The 20,447-nt window shown below is 51.1% G+C and overlaps 1 protein-coding gene and 1 pseudogene across 1 annotated transcript; both read left to right on the top strand.

The window, feature by feature from the left end:
- Positions 1-1,572: 1,572 nt before the first annotated feature.
- Positions 1,573-2,574, top strand: LOC138732621 (olfactory receptor 14A16-like; annotated as a pseudogene).
- An 8,912-nt stretch (positions 2,575-11,486) lies between these two features.
- Positions 11,487-12,428, top strand: LOC138732620 (olfactory receptor 14A16-like). Its single transcript, XM_069879260.1, has one exon. The coding sequence runs from the start codon at positions 11,487-11,489 to the stop codon at positions 12,426-12,428; it is 942 nt and encodes a 313-aa protein (XP_069735361.1).
- Positions 12,429-20,447: the final 8,019 nt, after the last annotated feature.

The raw sequence follows: 20,447 nt of genomic DNA, 5'->3' as shown, positions 1-20,447 counted from the left end.
CTTGGCATTGCCCGTTCTCACATCCCACTGCTCAGGAAGAGTCCTAAGGAATGAGAGAGGGACAGGATCTCCCTTCCCAGGGTCTGGGGGTCAGGGCTTATCCACTTGGTTAATGGGGTCAGGGCTTGGTCCTTTGGATTAATGAAACACATCCAGGCTGACTCAGCGTTAGAGACACCTTTACCTTGCTTTTCATCACTGCCTCCAGTTTTCTGCTCTAACTGGGCCCTGGAGATGCTTTCTCAGCAGTGCCCTCAGTGGGACCCATTAACACTACAAGAAACCTTGGAGCTTGAATGTGAGTTTTACTTCTTGAAAGGTTTGTTCTACTTCCTCTCAGGGTGTGAGATTCATGGACTCAGCATCCAACCCACCAGAGGGGTCATTAAAATGCCCTGGGCTGCTCCTCTGCTGCTGAGCTGGGCTGGGCTCCTGGGACTGAGGGAGCTCAGGGCAAGTGGACAGAGCTACAAAGAGCGAGCTCTGGCGAGGAGCAGCTCCTCTGCAAAGACAGCAGGGAGAAGGGAACTCCCAGGGTTTCTCATGGAGAGACCAGCAAGGCAGAGGGAGCTTAAAGGTGGTCAGGAGGATGACTGAGGGCTGACTGGAGGAGAAATCTTCACAGTCCTTGACATGGTAAGTCTGGGTGCAGGACAATTTTGCTGCAGGGAGAAGCTGTGGGTGCAAGAGGCACCTCCTGCAGGAGAGCGTATTTTGCTGTCCAGAGGTTGCTGCGTCGATCAGGACCATTCCAAATCACCTTAGAAAAACTGAATGGACTGTTCAGTGGAAAGGACAAGGAAGGGATTTGGGATAGGAGTCTCCCAAACCACCTTGAGCCCCTCCTCTGCCTATGGACCAGCATCACCTCTGCTGGCCCCACCAAGTTGTTCTTCCCTCTGGAGCCTCCAAACAGGACCACGTGCCCAGGCAGTGCCCTGCAAACAGGCAGGTTTGTGTAGGGGAGTGCCAAGGGGCTGGGATGGGGTTTGTGAGCAGGGAAAAAACGTGCGACAGGGAAACACATCACTGGAGGAAAACCTCCAGGCAGCAGGGATAGGATCAGGGAATGAGGAGAAACTAAAGCCAGAAAGGTTCTGGGAGGGAGAGTTTACATCCTGTGTTACAGAGATGCCCTTCAGAGAAGCACAGAGATGGTATGAGACACAAAATGCTGTTGGGCGTGTGAATGAGCTGTGTGTGTCCTAGGATGAAAGTGGGTGCTGAGACCTTAGGAAAGGGTGAGACATTGAGTGGTGTGAGGTGGACATTGAGTGGTTTGAGGGTAACACGGGAGTGTGATTCCCCTCGATCTCAGAAACGTGCAAGCCCAGGGCAGCTGGGAACAAGAGCAAGGACAGAGCAGTTCCCCTCCCTCTGCACTGAGCCAGACAATGCTCTCACCTCGCAGGACTCCCTCTTATCTCTCTGAGTGCAGCAGAGGCGCTGATGGAGGCGGGGGTAGGGGGAAGGGGGTAATGAGAAATTACTTTCATTTGGCTTAGAGAAGGCTCCCTTAACTTGTCACTGTCCTTTCCTCCCTCAACAGTGCCCAATGCCTAGATGCAGCAGATGTCCAACAGCAGCTCCATCACCCAGTTCCTCCTCCTGGCATTCGCAGACTCACGGGAGCTGCAGCTCTTGCACTTCTGGCTCTTCCTGGGCATCTACCTGGCTGCCCTCCTGGGAAACGACCTCATCATCATCACCATCGCCTGGGACCACCACCTCCACACCCCCAGGTACTTCTTCCTCCTCAACCTCGCCCTCCTCGACATGGGCTCCATCTCCACCACTGTCCCCAAATCCATGGCCAATTCCCTCTGGGATACCAGAGAAATCTCATATGAAGGATGTGTTGCCCAATTCTTTCTGTTTGACTTCTTCATTTCAGCAGAGGTTTCTCTTCTCACAGTCATGTCCTATGACCGCTACGTTGCCATCTGCAAACCCCTGCACTACGGGACCCTCCTGGGCAGCAGAGCTTGTGTCCACATGGCAGCAGCTGCCTGGGGTGCTGGGTTTCTCTCTGCTCTGCTGCACACGGCCAGTACATTTTCCCTGCCCCTCTGCCAGGGCAATGCTGTGGACCAGTTCTTCTGTGAAATCCCGCAGATCCTCAAGCTCTCCTGCTCACACTCCTACCTCAGGGAAGCTTGGCTTCTTGTGGTCAGTATCTTAATAGTCTTTGGCTGTTTTGTTTTCATTGTGGTGTCCTATGTGCAGATCTTCAGGGCTGTGCTGAGGATGCCCTCAGAGCAGGGACGGCACAAAACCTTCTCCACGTGCCTCCCTCACCTGGCTGTGGTCTCCCTGTTTATCAGCACGGGCACTTTCACTGACCTGAAGCCCTCTTCGATCTCCCCATCCTTCGACCTGGTGGTGTCATTTGTCTACTCCGTGGTTCCTCCAGCAGTGAACCCCCTCATCTACAGCTGGAGGAACCAGCAGCTCAAGGATGCAACGTGGAAGCTGATAACTGGATTTTACACTGAAGCAATGAACTGCTGAACTTCTGCTTCACTGCAGTTATCATGTGACTCACTAAAGGTGCACACTGCCTTATTTTATTGATGGTGGTGTTGGGTTTTTTTAAGTTTACATTCTCATCACCTTTTTAATTCACTCTCTTCTTTCCATTTGTAACCAAGTAACTGAGTAAACAGCAACCCATGCTCTCTGTATTTCATAGAATCATAGAATCACCAGGTTGGAAAGGACCCACTGCATCATCAAGTCCAACCATTCCCATCAGTCACTAAATCAGACCCCTCAGCATCTCGTCCACCCGTCCCTTAAACTCCTCCAGGAAATGTGACTCAACCCCCTCCCTGGGCAGCCTCTGCCACTGCCCAATGACCCTTTCTGGGAAACATTTTTGCCTGATGGCCATCCTGAACCTCCCCTGGAGGAGCCCGAGGCCATTCCCTCTTGTCCTGTCCCCTGTCACTTGGGAGAAGAGCCCAGCTCCCTCCTCTCTACAACCTCCTTTCAGGGAGTTATAGAGAGCAATGAGGTCTCCCCTCAGCCTCCTCTTCTCCAGGCTAAACACCCCCAGCTCTCTCAGCTGTTCCTCATCAGGCCTGTTCTCCAGCCCCCTCACCAGCTTTGTTGCTCTTCTCTGGACTCGCTCCAGAGCCTCAACATCCTTCTTGTGGTGAGGGGCCCAGAACTGACCCCAGGATTCGAGGAGCGGTCTCACCAGTGCTGAGTCCAGAAGGCGAAGAACCTCCCTGGCCCTGCTGGTCACGCCATGTCTGATCCAAGCCAAGATGCCATTGGCCTTCTGGGCCACCTGGGCCACTGCTGGCTCATAAAATCATAGAATAACCAGGTTGGAAGAGACCCACAGGATCATTGAGTCCAACCATTCCTATTAAACACTAAACCGTGTCCCTCAGCACCTCGTCCACCCGTCCCTTAAACCCCTCCAGGGAAGGGGACTCAACCCCCTCCCTGGGCAGCCTCTGCCAGTGCCCAATGACCCTTTCTGGGAAAAATGTTTTCCTAATGTCCAGCCTAAATCTCCGCTGGTGGAGCTTGAGGCCATTCCCTCTTGTCCTGTCCCCCGTCCCTTGGGAGAAGAGCCTCCCTCACCTGGCTGTCGTCTCCCTGTTTGTCAGCACTGCAGGGTTTGCCCACGTGAAACCTCGCTCCATCTCCTCCCCATCGCTGGATCTGGTGGTGGCAGTTCCATACACAGTGGTGCCTCCAGCAGTGAACCCCCTCATCTACAGCTTGAGGAACAAAGAGATCAGTGATGTAGTCTGGAAATTCATGACTCAATGTTCCTAAGAAGCAATAAAGTGCTCCTCAGCTTCTGCCTAGCAGTTCTCATGTAACTCCTCCCAGGCAAAGACAGTCTTTATTTAATTGTTGTTTGTTTCTTAATTCTAAAATCTTTACCCCCTTTCTTATTCACTTTCTGCTTTTTTTGCTGACTGGGTGTTTGTTTGAATAAGGAGCTGAGATCCTGTGTATTTAAGCAAAATAAAGGACCCTTCATTGGCTTCTGTTTTCCTGAATTCTTTCCCCCAAGGCCTCTCTGGAGCTGCAGGAACAGGTCCTGTGGTCATGGGTGGAGGGGACAAACAAGCAGGCAGCTAAATTGGAACAGAACTTCAGCATCCAGGCCAGGATGGCTCCGTACACAGCCTGGAGTGAGTGACAAAGCACTCGGGAAACAAATCCGATCTGAGCGAAGGAGAAGGGGGCAAGGCTGGCACAGTTAAACAAAAACGGGACCACCTGGGCTGGGAACATCTCCCACGTGGAAAATAAGCAGGAATCCTGGGATCTCCAAATCCTAGGATGCGTAAGATCTCCCAATCTCACACACAGAGCAAGGAGCAGGCATCTCCCGATGGAGAGACCACCTGCCTCCTCCAGATCCTGCTGGAGAGTGAGTCCAGAGGGTGCTTGTCCTGGACAGCAGAGAGGTCTCCTAGGACACCGGGCAGCATCACAGAGGATGACATCCCTGAAAGAGGCTTTAAAAGATAGAAATGAGTTTTAGAACCTATAAATAAGGGCTTGGCCTCTAAAACTAAGGTGTTGGAACTCCAATATTAACCTTTGGGCTTTAAAATAGAGGCTCCTAACCTTGGGTTTTAGACACAGAAAACGAGAGTTTAGACCTTCAAAATGTAACTGTGGGTCCCAAAATGTCTATGGGTCCTAGAAAACAGGTTAGAACCCTGGAATTGAAGATTTCAGCCCAAAACATGAGACTTCTGCACTAAAAGGATGGGTGTGGAGCTACAAATGTGTCTTTTCATCCCTCAGGGGCGGAGAATCTCTTGCTTCCAAGAAATGAAGCTCTGGTCCTGAATGCAGGGCTTTAGGCACTCCAGTAGAGGCTTCGAGCCGTAAAGGAGGGGGTTGGATACTTTCCATGACAGTCTGGAGCTTCAAAAGGAGGGTTTGGGTCCTACCAGTGGTGCTTTGAAAGTGAAACTGAGGCTTTGAGCCCGGACCTCGGGTTTCATGCCCTGAAATGATGCTGTGGTACCAAAGACAACAGCTTTGCAGCTTGAAATATACCTGAGAGGCTAAAAATGAGGATCTGGGCCTTTACAATTGCAAACAACTCCAAAAATGAAGCTTTGTTCCCGGAAAAGGAAGCTTTGGAATCTAGAAAGGAGCTAAAAATAAAGCTTTGGCCCATAACACTGAGGTTTCAGACATCCAGAATCAACTTTGGTCCTTAAAAATTATGCTCTGGGACAATGAAATGTGTCTTTAGACTTAAAAAACGAGGGTTGAGACTCAAAATGTAACTATGGGCCTCCTAAGAAAAGCTATAAGTGTTAAAAGACAAGTTGGAACCCTAAAATCAAGGATTTCCACCCTAAATATGAGACTTGGGGCACTAAAGAGATGGGTGCAGTGCTACAAGTTAAGTCTTTTGTCCCTGCGAAGGAGACAAACCTCTTGGTTCCTCTGTTGCCTCAAGAAATGAAGCTCTGGTCAAAACTGCAGGACTTTGGGTGCTCCAATGGAGGCTTCAGGCTGTAAAGGGGGAGGTTGGATCCTTTATGTGAGAGTTTGGAGCTTCAAAAAGAGCCTTTGGGCCCTACAAATGTTGCTTTGAAACTGAAATTGCATCTTTGAGCCCCGACATCAGGTTCTTTGCCCTAAAAAGATGCCATGGTAGTGAACAGGATGGCTTTCAGCCTAAAAATGGGACGTGAGAGGCTCAAAAAGAGGATTTGAGCCCTCACAGTGAGGCTTTGTTGCCTGAAAAGGAGGATTTGGGAGCTAAAACTGAGCTTTTGAACCCTGTTAGAGGCTTTTGTCTCCAACATGGAAGCTGTGGACATAGAAAACCAGACTTTGTGCCTTAAAAATTGTGCTGAATAGTGCTGAAGGCTGAAGAGCTTTCCCGAGGCATCAAATCTGCTGAGTTTGAACCCCCAGGGGTGCAGAATCCCCCGCTGCCCTGGAGTCTCAGCCAAGGTTTTTCCCTTCCTGTCCATCCCAGAAGGATCCTGCTCCCCTGGACGAGAAGCTGGATGTTCCCAGGTGTCACAGGAGCTTTGGCCAGGTGATAGCTGCGTTCATGGAGCCGTCAAGTGCCAAAGTCCTTTCTTTCAATCGTGGCCTCGGTGCCCTGTTGACGTCTAAACTGAGCTCTCTTGTTCCCTAGGTTTGTCTATGAGCATAAAATAGAGACCCACTTAGCAGGCTGCCCCAAGCAGGAGGTGGGAAGTGATGTAAATTGCATTGGGTTTGTTCTCTCTTTATATTCCTTTTATCTTTTTTTCTTTCGTCTATTAATCTATTTTTACCTTGGCCCTCAAATGGAAAAAACATCTCCATGGAGAAGCACGGACAGAGAGCTGGCCAGCTGAAGTTTGCCCTGAGGAGGTGGACGTGGGCACCAGAACACTTGCTCTTCCTCACTAACAAGAGACCTCCACCAATCCCATGCCCTTTCAAAAGGGATTTCACAAAGAAATTTTGATCTTCTCCTGGAACTTCCTCAGCCTGCAGAAGAGAAGGCATCGGGGGGACGTTATAGAGGCCTTCCCGTACCTGAAGGGGTCACCAAGAAAGCTGGCAAGGGACTTTTTCCAAGGGCATGGAATGATAGGATGACAGGATGTGGCTTTATGGCCTAGGGAAGATTTAGATTAGACATTAGGGAGGAATTGTTCACAAAGAAGGTGGTGAGGACGTGGCTCAGGTATCCCAGGGAAGCTGTGTGTGCCCCCTGCCTGGAGGGGTTCAAGGTCGGGCTGGATGGGGCTTTGAGCAGCCTGGTCCAGTGGGTGGTGTCCCTGCCCAGGGAAGGGGGGTTGAAACTGGATGGGCTTTAAGGTCATTACCAACCCAAACCATTGTATGATTTTGAAAGTTCTAGAAAGTTTCAGATAAAACGTTTTTCTTAGGTGCACTTTGAAATCTTCCTCTGTAACCACACTGGGAAATGACTACAAGGAGCCATGCGAGGCTTGAAGACTTGAAGAAAACAGCAGGAAGAGAAAGAGCTCATTAAGGCTTTCTGTAGGTTAATGAGATCCAGGATGGAATTGCTGATGAGTCCTTGAACCTCAGCTGCTGAGAGGAGATGGAACAAAGCTCTCAAGAAGTCAAAAGCAAAGCTCAAAATTTCTTGAAGTCTTAGTTGGTCTCAGTGAGCATCGTTAGTGACAAAGGCTCCCCAGGGACTCATTAGAGCCGAGAATTGGAGGCCATGATTGCAGGAGGACAAAGGCGCCGTGCAGGCAGCTGTGATGCTAAGAAAAGCCTGGGTTCACTTGGTGAAGCAGAAAGTCCAAGCCCTGACCCCCAGGCCCTGGGCAGGGAGATCTGGCTTTGACTGCAATGATGTTGGTGCCATGAGCCTTCTCACATTGCTGAATTGAAGTGGAAGCAGTTATTCCATGTGATTCCAAATACAGGCCTGTAGGGTTCCTTGAGATGCCAAGGCTCTCACACAGCTCCACGTGCACCAGAAGAGTTGGGGGATAGAAGGGTAGGGTTATTAACGGGTTGGATCGTAGAAGAGTGGCAGAAAATGTGTTTGTGAGAAAGATCATGTCAGAGAGGAGTCGAGTCATTGAGGTGCAATACAGAAGGACAGATGGTTCATAGAACGTTCAAATCATTGTGGATCATAGAATACTCAGGTCATGGAAGAGTCAAGTCATACGAGTGTGAGAGTTTAGTTGGGTATTGGCAGTGTTTAGTCATGGAAAGGTCATAGAAGAGTTCGCTCATAGAAGTTTCATGGAAACATTGAGGCACAGAAAGTGTGCGTTGTAGAAGCATCAGGATATAGAAAGATTGCTTCTGCAGTCACATTATATATTCTGCATTTACATATATTCTGCAGTTCACATTATAGAAGAATTATCCAAGAGTCATAGAACTGTCAGTTCATAAAGGAAGCGTCTCATATGAGTCAGGTCATAGAGAGTCATAGAGGGGTCAGGTCATAGAAGGGTTTGTTAATAGTTGGGTCCTAGAAGAGTCGGGTCACAGAAGCATCTGGTCATATATTGGTCATAGAAGTGTTGGAGCATAAATGATTCATGTCATAGAAGAGTCACAGAAGACCTGGATCGGAGAAAGACACAGCACTGAAGAGTCAGAGAGTAGCTGGGTCATAGAACGGTTTGTTCATAGAAGGCTTAAGTCATAGAAGGACCTGGTCATTTAAGAGATGGTCGCGGAAGAGTTTAGTCATAGACAAGTCGGCTCGTAGAGGAGATATAGAAGAGCCCAGTCACAGATGGTCCATAGAAGAGTCAGCTCATAGAATATTTGAGTCATAGAAGATTTGGGTTATAGAATATTTGGGTCATGGAAGAGTCGACTCATAGAAACTTGAGTCGGGTCATAGAGGGGTCATAGAAGTGCCGGTTCACAAAAGGGTTGGGCCATAGAAGGGCCGTGTCATAGATTAGTCGGGTCATAGAGGAGTCGGGTTATAGAAGAGTCAGGTCATAGAAGAATCACAGAGAAGTCAGGTCATAGAAAGTTACGGAAGAGTCAGAGGAGAGTTGGGTCACAGAAGGCTTGGGTCATAGAAGACTTTTTTTAGAAGTGTTGGGTCATAAAAGACTCATATCTTAGAGGATTGGCGTCATAGAGGGTTGGGTCATATAAGAATTCAACTGTAGAAGGTTTAGAGAAGTGTTGGGTCATAGAAGGATCAAAGAAGATTTGGGCTATAGAAAGATCAGGTCATAAAAGGGACAGAGAAGTGCTGTTTATAGAAGAGTCTGGTCATAAAAGTTTCATAGAAAGTTTGGGTCATTTAAGGGTCATAGAGCAGTCTGGACATAAAAAAATTCAGGTCATAAAGAAGTCTTAGAAGGGTCATATAAGTCTTGGGTCATAGAAGATTCACTAGAGTCAAAGAGGGCTCAGGTGACAGAAAACCTGCGTCCTAGAAGAGGTGGCTTATGTAAGTGTCTGGTCATGGGAGAATCAGACCGTGGAAGAGTTGGGTCATAGAAGGATGGTGAGACATAATCTACCAAGGGAAATAAAATCCCCTTCTCTTTCAGACACCCAGAAATGGGATCCTACTAGACAAATTCTGGGGCAAAGCCTTTTGCTCCCCTACTCATCCACTGGCCATTTCTGATGTGGCAGTGGTACCAGCGGTCAGGGAGTTCCAACACTCTCCATGACCTCTGGAAGATGATGGAGACACTGTGACATCTTCCTGTTCCCTCAGCTCCCTGCGATGCTGCCCCTCCTGTCTCATAGACTGTGAAGAATTCCTTTTGCCCAAGAGATCCCTGACTTGACCTCTACCCACTACTGGTCAAACTCCTCCAGAGTCCTACCATGAGTCACAAAGCCCTGTGAGACCTTGATGGGGAAGGCAGGGACAGAGGACACAGTGAACCTCAGATCTGTGACACCTGACCCTTCTAAATCCAGCAGTGCCTACGCAGCGTATTTTTCTTCTTTAACTGTTCCTGAAGCAGCAAAATCTCATCATGGGTCCTTGAATGGACTTTCAAGCTGAGACTCAGTTTATCTGGAGCCTTGCAGTGCTTGGAAGATGCTGTCCTTGACTACCATCTCTCCTGAGCTCTGTGACCATGTCCCAGCTCTGTCTCCCATGGGAATGGCTCCAGCTCCTCCTGCCTGTGCCCCTGGCTGAGGGCATTGCTGCCCATTAGGGCTGAAGCCCTGAAGCTGTGGCACCAGGCAAACTCATCCCTGCCATGAGGAAACCACGACCAAGGGTTTCAAGACCCTGTGTGCGCATAAGCTTTGCAGAAGATGTGTCTGGGGGAAAGGGAGCTGAGTGTCTTCCCAGCCCCAAGTCTAAAGACCTCGGATGAAATGCCTGAATTCACTCCGTGGGACAGATCCTCCTACTTTGGAGAAATGATTTCGTTCCCTGTCACCTTTCTGAGGTCCTGTCTAATGGTGCGACAAGAAATTGATTCTCATTCCCTGTTATTTTTCTAACAGGAGCAATGACACTGCAGGACAGAAGTGTGCCTGCCCAGATGATGAAGGAAGCATCAGGGATGGCTTCAGCCTGTTTCTCAGAATGTTCCCCTGGAGCCCCAGGGACACCTCGAGGGAGCCCAGAGGGAGCAGAGAAAGCGCTGCCTTGGGCTGCTCCTCTGCTGCTGAGCTGGGCTGGGCTCCTGGCAGGGAGGGAGCTCATCATGAGACAGGAGATCATAAAAGAGCCAGGTCTGGCCAGGAGCAGCTCCTCTGCAAAGCCCAGCAGGGCTGAGGGCACTGCCTGCAGGCAGCGAGGGGACAGGAGGGAGCAGAGAGAGGGGAAAGGCAGGTGGGGTGGCAGGAGAGAGGAGGCTTCATTTGGAGAAAACTCTTCACAGCCCTTCTCCAGGTGAGTCTCTGAGTGCAGGACAATGCAGGTGCGGTTGCTGGAGGGATCTCCTAAAGCCGGCACAGCCACAGCCTGTGGGATCTGTCAGGAGGGCTCTTGCATTAAAGATAAGGAACTTCCCAGACTCTGTGTTTTCAGTTCCCTGCACCTGGGGAATTTGGTGGGAGAAATGGAACCAGAGCCTTTCATGCTTAAACAAATCACTGAGACTCCTGAGCAGTATCCTTGAGCGGTCAGCAGGTCCGATAGGAGCCTCCGAATATGTCTCCAGCTGGTCCTCTGCCCATGGACAGCAGCAGCATCACCTCTGCTGGACCCATCAGGCTCAGTCTGTTCCATCCCTTTCTGCTTATCAACAAGACCCTACGTCCAGCTTAACCCGGGCAGATGTTTGTGTAGGGCCAGGGGGATGCAGAGAGGGTCAGATGGGATCTGTGAGCGCTGACAGGGAGAAGGCATGGGACAGGGAATCAGCTCCATTGAGGAAAACCTCCAGAGAGAAGGGATAGGATCAGAGATGGAGAGGAAACTTAAACCAGAGATGTTGCTGTTGTTCTCTTGTTCTCTCTGCCAGTCTCTCTGGGGATGGGAGTTGCAGAGTCAGGCACTGATCTTCTGTGTGGCCTTGGGCAGTGCATTCCTGAGGAATTAATTATCTCGTCTGCACTAAGATATCCTCGTTAGGACATTTGGCTTTTCTTGAGTTTTCCTCGCAAGCACTATGCTGCCCTCACAGATGCAAACCTGTCCCGTCACACCTTTAGGCATTCGAAACCTCTAAGCCTGCTACCTTCTCAGCTCCTCATCCCCGGCAGTGCAGATGCTGACAGGCCCTTCTGCACCAGGAGCAGTTCCCCTGGACAACGCTGAACCCCAGCAGTGTCCCCTGTCCCCACCGTCCCCATGTCCCCTGCTGCAGAGCAGGGCTGACTCCTCGCAGCCAGCGGGCAGAGGCTCTGCTCCTCCCGGCACATTCAGCCGGCACCGAGCAGGGCTCCAGGCTCAGAGCTGAAGGAAGGGCTGAAAAAAGGTGACAAGGTGTGAGCAGGAGGGAGGGGAAGGAGAAATGGCTTTGATTTGGCTCAGAGGTTATCCTAACTTGTCACTGTCCTTCTCTCATATGACAGTGTCCTGTGTCTGGAGGCAGCAGATGTCCAACAGCAGCTCCATCACCCAGTTCCTCCTCCTGCCATTCGCAGACTCACGGGAGCTGCAGCTCTTGCACTTCTGGCTCTTCCTGGGCGTCTACCTGGCTGCCCTCCTGGGAAACGACCTCATCATCATCACCATCGCCTGGGACCACCACCTCCACACCCCCATGTACTTCTTCCTCCTCAACCTCGCCCTCCTCGACCTGGGATCCATCTCCACCACTGTCCCCAAATCCATGGCCAATTCCCTCTGGGACACCAAGACCATCTCCTACTCAGGATGCGTTGCCCAAATGTTTCTATTTATTTTCTTCCTTGGTACAGAATATTTTCTTCTCACAGTCATGTCCTACGACCGCTACGTTGCCATCTGCAACCCCCTGCACTACGGGACCCTCCTGGGCAGCAGAGCTTGTGTCCACATGGCAGCAGCTGCCTGGGGCGCTGGGTTTCTCTCTGCTCTGCTGCACACGGCCAGTACATTTTCCCTGCCCCTGTGCCAGGGCAATGCTGTGGACCAGTTCTTCTGTGAAATCCCACAGATCCTCAAGCTCTCCTGCTCACATGCCAACCTCAGGGAGATTGGGCTTATTGTGGTTAGTTTCTTAGTAGCTTTTGGCTGTTTTGTTTTCATTGTGGTGTCCTATGTGCAGATCTTCAGGGCCGTGCTGAGGATCCCCTCGGAGCAGGGACGGCACAAAGCCTTCTCCACGTGCCTCCCTCACCTGGCTGTGGTCTCCCTGTTTCTCAGCACTGACATGTTTACCTACCTTAAGCCTCCCTCCTTCTCCTCCCCATCCATGAATTTAGTTGTGTCATTTCTCTATGCAGTGGTAACTCCAGCACTGAATCCCCTCATCTACGGCTTGAGGAACAAGGACCTCAAGGATGCGCTGCGGGAACTTATAACTGGACAGAGCTCTGATGCAATAAATTCCTGACCTTCTGCATAGCAGTTCTGGTGTTACTCATGGCTGGTGTTACTGCCTTCTATATTTTTATATTTCTACTTTTTTTTTTTTAACTTATGATCATGTTTTCAACTCTTTTTGAGTTCGTTGTGGGTTAGGTAATGACAACCCACACTATTGTAATCAAAATAAAGCCACTGCAGCACCTTGTCTCTTCCTCTGACCCTCCCTCCAAGGCTTTCTGGAGCTTCAGGAACAATTCCTTTGCTCCTGGCTGGAAAAGAAGAAAGTCCCAGCAGGGCAGCACTGCCAGGCACCAGCACTTGATCCCCCAGAGCTGTTCTCTCCCCATTTCCACACTCTCCTCCTCCCCCCTTGCCTTGCTGTAAGGCCTGAGGGCTCTGAGCTTGGTCACAGCCATGCTGCTTGTGGGACAGAGCTGCCTCCAGAACAGCCTTTCCATAGAGCAAGGGGACCTCCTCAGGGCAGAGCCTCAAGGCTTGGGGCTTCTTCTAAACTTTCTCTCAGGAACTGACTCAAGCATTTGTCCCAGAGGCAATAATCCTGGTGAAACCCCTGCCAACCACCATTCCCAGCACTGGCCTCTCACCCCAGCTTGGAGAGTTTCTCTGTTCTTCCATGAGAGGACACTGATTGAGTAGACCAAAGGCCAATTTGGCATTGTACGGATCAGATGTGAGCGCACACATCATGTCTGTGAGCTGAGATGACCTGAATGTGTACAAAGAGCAGTTTCTTCAGTTTCCACGAAGATCTCTGGGACAGATATTGCCTCGAAGTCTCTTCTCATTGCAAGTAACAAGACATGGGAATTCGCCTCAATATAGCACTTGGATGTCCCTCCACGAACCAAGGTCCCCATGTTCATTCCTCATGATGTGGGGCAAGTGAACTTTTACCAGTTCAGGTCCTAGGACATGAGGAGGTGATGGATGAGTAGGGGGTTAGGATGTCAATTGTGTCTCAGAAACTCAGAATCCAGTAGGAAACATCTGACTGTGACGGGGACGGTGAGGTCAGTTCTGTCTCTGGAGGTGACGGGGCAGCAGCAGGAACACGGCTGGGAAAGGAGCTCTGCCCAAGCCCCCACAGGACCTGTGCAGGGAGAGGGCTTGGGGACGGATGGAAAACACAACGGAGCCTCCTCAGGCCAGGAACAGGCTGGCAGCATCACCAGGAAAATCCCTTACGGTACGGGGGCACCACGGGTCCTTCACACCTCGGCACCTGCCAGGATCTGCTGACAGCATCTCTGGGGCAAATCCCTTGTGCTCCTTCTGTTGCCCCAGCAGCGTCACAGACACAAATCCCTTACAGTCAGGGGGCACCTCGGGCCCTTTGCCATTTCTTCTGCCCACAGGGATTGCATGAAGTTATTACAGTTTCTGGAAATTTCTATATGTGCACAAAAACTGATTTTATTATAAAAATTTATGACTGGATGAGGGTTTAGTGGTGTCTGGGGATGATGTACCATGTGCAGAAATAGGTGTTAAGCAGCCTGCGATCAAGCACCAAGTGCAGAGAGGAGCAAATGCAGGTAGGGAGTGTACCGGTAGGACCCAAATACAGAACGATATAGAGAGCTAGGATGATGTCTGGGAGAGGAAAGAGTCACAAGGAGGAACTTGTCAGGAAGAAGGAATGTCAAGGGATGGGTAGTGGATGGGCAGACTATTTTTTGAGCTTGAAGATCACAGGCTTCTAGAATATCTTGGGTTGGAAGGGGCTCATGAGGATCACTGAGTCCAGCTCCCTGATCCTCACACGACTGTGTAAAATGGAACCATATCACTAAGATGATTGTCAAGATGCTCCTTGAATTCTGACAGGCTTGGTGCCATCACCACTTCCCTGGGGTGTTCCAGTGACTGAGCACCCTCTCCATGAGGAACCTTTTCCAGATGTCCAGTTGGAACTTCCCCTGATGCAGCTGCATTCCTTTTCCTTGTGACCTACCCTGGTCACCAGGGAAAGGAGATCAGCGCGTTCCCCTTCACTGCCCTCCTTGAGGAAGCTCAAGACTGGGATGAGGTCCCAGCCGTGTCCCACGCTGGGCTCTGCACACAGCCCTGCTCTGGGCTCTGCACACAGCCCTGCTCTGGGCAAGAAGAGAGGCTGGACACAAAGAGCAACGGAAATCCAGGACTCCTGGTTTCAATCCAGCAGATGCCACCACAGACCGTGTCCTCACCGTTCCGTTCCAGCCCTTCTGCCCAGGCCAGGGCGAGAGTCTGAGCTCAGCAGCAGAGCAGCCTGCCCCACACGAGGACCTGCGGGAAGAGGATTATCTTTCTTGTGGATTCTGCAGCCACAGAAATGCTCCCTTGCACTTCTCCAAGGACATCCCTTTCCCCAAGGGAGCATGTCCAGCCTGGCCTGGCTGCCGGTGCTGGTTTCCTCCCTGTGCAGCCCACAAGGCCACTTCTATGACCCAGATTTCTATGTTCAGGCCCTTCTATGTCCTGACTCTTGTATTATCCAAGTCTTAGAATCATAGAATCATAGAATAACCAGGTTGGACGAGACCCACCAGATCATCGAGTCCAACCATATTCTTCTATAATACAACTTTTCTATGACCTTTCTTTGACCTGCCTCTTCTATCACCCTACTTCTACTCTTCTGTAGCCCAGCTCTTCTCTGAGCCCTCTATGACACTTCTAAGATCATAGAATTATAGAATAGGTTGGGTCGGAAGGGACCTTCAAGATCATCTAGTTCTTACCCACTTGTCGTGGTCAGGAACATCCCACTGGATCAGGCTGCCCAAGACCCCATCCAACCTGGCCTTGAACACCTCCAGGGGCAGTGCAGTCACAACGTCCCTGGGCTACCTGTGCACTGCTTGGGGCATCTTCTCAGCCCTCAAGTGTCCCTGGCTCTGGGGACGGACACCAGGTCTACCCTGCACCGACCTGCTTAGCTGAGTAGACGTGGCAGCCAGAGCGGGTAAGCCCAGGCAGCCAGTGGAAAGACCTGGTAGCTAGAACTGGGTAGACCTGGGAGCCGGAGCTAGGTACACCAGGAGAACTGAGGTGGGAAGACCTGGCGGACGCAGAGGGATTGACCTGTCAGCCGCCCCTGTACTCTGTGAGACCTGGTCATTTGTCCTAAAATCAGCGTTTTCGGTCAAAAGTTGGTATTCTGACCCCAAAAAATCAGATAAGATCAGTGTTCTGGCCCTACAAATGGGAGTTGTGGCCCCAACAGTGGGTGTGCTGGCTCCGCTCTGGGGGCAGACAGTGATGGCTGTTAGGTGACACCAGCACCAGGGACGGGCACCAGGTCTACCCAGCACCGGCCGCCAGGTCTACGCAGTATCCACTTGCTGAGCTGGGTAGACTTGGCGTCCGGAGCTGGGTAGACTTGGCGTCCGGAGCTGGGTAGACTTGGCGTCCGGAGCTGGGTAGACTTGGCGTCCGGAGCTGGGTAGACTTGGCGTCCGGAGCTGGGTAGACCTGTCAGCCGTATCAGCCAGCTTGATGTGGGTGTCCCTGCTGCTGTGGTGCAAGCTCCATGACCTCCACCTGCCTTGTAGCAGCCCTGCTGCCTCAGGAAACCTCAGCTGCCGCCTCTCCAACCCCCACCAGCTCCCTGTAGGGGTTCCTGCTGCGATGCCAGCTCGGAGACCTGCCTGGTGGTGGCCCTGCTGCCTCAGGACCTGCTCCAGCAGCCCCCGCTCCTGCCTGGAGAGTCATCGCTCCGCAAGCAGCTCGTCCCAGATGAAGGAGAACCAGCTGTGCAGCTGCCAGATGTGGCTCTCACTGAAATGATCCTTGTGGCCTCACCACAGCCCCAGTGCACTGGAACCAGCTTAGCAGCCTCCAGGAAGAGCTTAATACCACATGGACCCTTGGACAACCCGAGATCCTTGTGGGGGTCCCTGCTGCTGCGGAACCAGCTCTGTGACCTCCACCTGCTTGTGCAGCCACAGGAACACTCCAGCGGCCACCTCTCCAGCCTCTCCAGCCTCTCCACCTCCTGATGCGCTGCAAGCTCAGAGACCTCCACCTTCCTGACGCGCTGCAAGCTCAGAGACCTCCACCTTCCTGACTGTGGCCCTGCTGCCACCGGAGACCCCAGCAGCCACTGCTCTGACCTCCCTATTTAATCTCTCGCATCTATGAAGTGTCTGGATTTAAAGGAGAAGTTGGACACTGGCTGTGGGGGGAAGCAGCTGCAGGTCTCCCCTAGTACAGCAGCCTGGAGGAGTTCCAGAAGAGCTTAGAAAAACACCACCACGTGGACACAAACACAAATGTGAGCAACACCGAGGGAGCTGGAGAACGAGAGTGAAAGTTACACATTTCAGGGAAGAAGTCAAAGCAAACTGAAGGGTTTTTTTATTTTCGTATTAGCAACCACAGAAAGTTGTGCACACAAGGTATGGCCAGACAACTCCCCCCCCTGCCAAAAATCAGAAGGTGGCAAGTGCTCACTCTCTAGGGTGTCCTCAGCTAAACCGTGGCAGAAGGGCCTCACAAATCCAGTTTTTAGCAGTCAAGTAGATCGTAGCCATCCTGCAAACAGAGGGAACTCGCCTCGAGGAGCCAAGCACGGAGCCCACATGAGCTCAGCTAACGCAGGGGTCACCAGCACCGCGGGTGAGAGTCCTCTTTGTCGGTAATGTGGCCACGTGTGCTGCATCTCAGTGACGGGGGCTGACAGTGCTGGCTCTTCCCCGTCACAGCCACCGTTCTGCTTGTATGTCATCAGGTGCCTTAGTTAATGTCAGTGAGAGTTGCTGCCTCCATAACGGGGAAACCACCACCCCTCCTTAACCACTACTGCGTAGCCTAAAGAGGAAAATTTGTGTGTCTACTACCTATCCAAATAAATTATTTGAAATATAACTATATGCCTTATCAGTCACCCTGAGGTGATCAGTGTTGCTCTCATCGTGCATCTCTCACAGCAGCTGCTGATGGATGATCTCCCACACCATCCTCTTGCGGAAGTAAAGGATGTCACTCTGGAAAGAAAAGGAAAAATCCTTTAAACACGAAGTCGAGGCAGAAAATATGCACAAATATCAACAGGGGGAAACCCTCTTCTCCAGGAGACATAAGGGCCAGGTATCCCTAACCCACCAGCTGCGGCATCTCGTGTAGGGAAGTAGGAAGCAGACACCAGATGTAAGGATGGAGAACACAGCTCTGCCCTTCCGAGGCCACTGTGAAGCTCCAACCCCACCAGCCACGCACCAACCCCACAGCGAGGGATAGAACCCCCATCCCTGCTCCAGGCACAATCAGCAGCTGCTGCGGAACTCGGGACCTGATGGAATGGCTGGAAGATGCCAGGGGAGGGTGAGGTTGAGACTTGCAGACAAAAACTCCACAGTCGCTTCCGTTCTGGTGCTGAGGGATTTCCTAAGGAATGCAAAGAAGCAGAATTTTCCAATACCATAAAAGAGAGGCAGTTTGGAAGCAGCACACGTTACCCATCCTAACAGACATGCGGGACAATCCATTCACCATCGCACAACTCAGGAAACAGACCTGATTGACCACACATCATCTCTTCGCTTGGGTGTCACAATCCAAGTTCTTGGCAGGCTGAGAAGGGAGAGCAGCCTCCGAAGAGAGACGCCACAGAATCAAAGTATTTGATGGTCTTCTTTCTCATGTCGGTGACCTGTGATTACAAGGGGACTGTCAGACAAAGCACAAACTTCTGCTGCACACACACATCAAAATCAACACGGCTTTTCTCACCAGTTTTCTCTCCCCATCCAATTCCAAACAAAAAGCCACACCTCAGATCCTGTGTTCAGTCTGGGGCCTCTCACTACAAGGTATTGAGCTGCTGGACTGTGTCCAGAGAACACCAACAAAACCAGTGAAGTGTACAAAGCACAAGTCTTATGAGGAGCAGCTGAAGGAACTGGGACTGTTGAACCTAGAGAGGAAGACCTGGCAAGGGGCAGTGCTGACTGCTGCAGAGGAAGGTAAAAAAAAACCCCAGGGACACTTGCCAATCCCCCCTGGGGGAAAAAAAGCCTTCCTCCCTGCAGCTGCAGGGCATGAGAAACCATCTTCATGGGGCAGGAGCAGCAGGCAGTAACCTAGCCAAACCGGGCTAAAGAAATCCTGACTAGTGGTCCTGCTCGATGCTGCAGAGGAAGGCAAAAAACCCCTGGGGACCAGTGCCAATCTGCCCCAGGGGAAAATTCCTTCCTGACCCCAAAGCTGGCGATCGGCTGTTCCCTGAGCATGTGAGCAAGACCTGACTCCTCATCCCACAAGCTGCTCATGCCTCCCAGAAGATGCCGGACCTTTCTTCTCCCTCAACCTGAAGCCATCCCAGGGGCTTCCAAGAGTGGCAAACTGCTCCCAGTCTGATGGGCCTTCGGGGCAAGAACCCTTCTCCTGTCCTGTATGGCACCAGTGGGTGCTCCAAAGCACTGGAACCCCTAGCTTCATGCTGTTACTGACCTTCAGTCTGCAAGAGAAAAACACAGGGAGCACTCCAGTGCTCCTCAAGAAGGAATTCCCTTGTCTTACCACTCCTATCCAGCTGAAAAGACCTCCTAGCCTCCAGCACCTCCCGGGCTTGGTGGCTCTTCTCATCTCCTGAGGAGCTGGCAGCTTTGTCCAGCCTCCAGCCTTCCTCCCTTATCTCCCTCCAGTAATTCCACGGGCTCCGTAAGGGCTTCCTCGTGGATGTCTCGGAGCTGTCCCCAGCCCAGCTGTCCTGGTGGCGAGGCTGGGCAGACTGACAGAGGGAAGGGGACGTTGCCCCTGGTTACCTGCCTGGGGCATTGTGACTGTGCGGTGCCAGGCACTGGCACTGTGACACGGGGGGGGACGGGCACTGCCCGCCCACCCACCCCCTCTGCCCAGCATCCAGGAGCCCATGGGGACCGTCCCTACCCTTGGTGGCCTTGATCTGGCTGGGCACAAACTGCTTTCTGGGGCTGTAAAGGTGCTAATTTAAGCAGCCACAGCCTGGAAGAAAGTCAAAGCATAACCACAGCAATAGGTTGCAATGGATGGTGCCAACAGAGCACCACAGGCTCACAAACCACGTGAGCAAGGATTACACTGCTGTGGTGGACACATTGGTCATTTTCAGATCTGGAACGCTTGGTTCTCTGCTCAAACCACAACTAGGCAAATGATATCTCATCCTAACTGTAAAAACAGCCCAGCACTCTTATCAGCATCGCATCCCCTTTTCCCACTGAGACCAAGCTACACAGTTGGCCATGTTTATGTAGGATGTGAATTATGCTTCAGCCACAGGTGAAGCTTTCACAGAATCATAGAATAACCAGGTTGGAAGAAACGCACTGGATCATCGAGTCCAACCATTCCGACCAAACACTTAACCATGCCCCTTAGCACCTCATCCACCCGTGCTTGAAACACCTCCAGGAAGGTGACTCAACCACCTCCCTGTGACTTTAAGCTTTCTGAAACTTCTTTGCTTACCTCGATTTGTGGGAAGATGTACAGATCTTATCTAAAACCCTGGAAAATCTCTTCTTCCTCTAGGATTTAGTATTTTGAGTACTGAAAGCATAAGCAAGGCACTATTCTTGTCATTTTGTACATCAGTACCACAATTGCTACGTACTTTCAGCCTACAGAAATAAGGCCCTTTGTACCCTTACAATCATTTGGTTGTGGTGATGCCAGAGGTGAAAGAAAAGGGATTTGTTTCTCTCGGCACGAACCTTGCAGAGGTGTAGAGAGGATGCACAATTTCCTCACCATTCCTTATCAGTGTGTCAAGTGACATTTGTTTTGTACTGCTGTGTAACGTTATGAATGGCAACATTGGCATGTGACACATTAAATCAGAGTAATGAAAGTTCAATTGGCAGACTCTGTGTAACGGGTGAGTTTTCTTTCTTTGTGAATTTGAAAGAAGAGAAGAAAAACTTTAGGTAATGCAACCTGTCATTTCGTGAAAACTGTTCAGTCGTGTGGCGCTTGACTTACATGTCTTCCTCATCTGCTTTTGGCTCATGTCTGCCCTCATCAACAGCAGCGGCACAGAATGATCCTGAATCCTTCT

Source organism: Phaenicophaeus curvirostris, chromosome 34 (assembly GCF_032191515.1).
Source record: "Phaenicophaeus curvirostris isolate KB17595 chromosome 34, BPBGC_Pcur_1.0, whole genome shotgun sequence".
Lineage (NCBI taxonomy): Eukaryota > Metazoa > Chordata > Aves > Cuculiformes > Cuculidae > Phaenicophaeus > Phaenicophaeus curvirostris.
The sequence above is the reverse complement of the archived record's forward strand: the minus strand, read 5'-3'. Positions and strand labels throughout refer to the sequence as shown.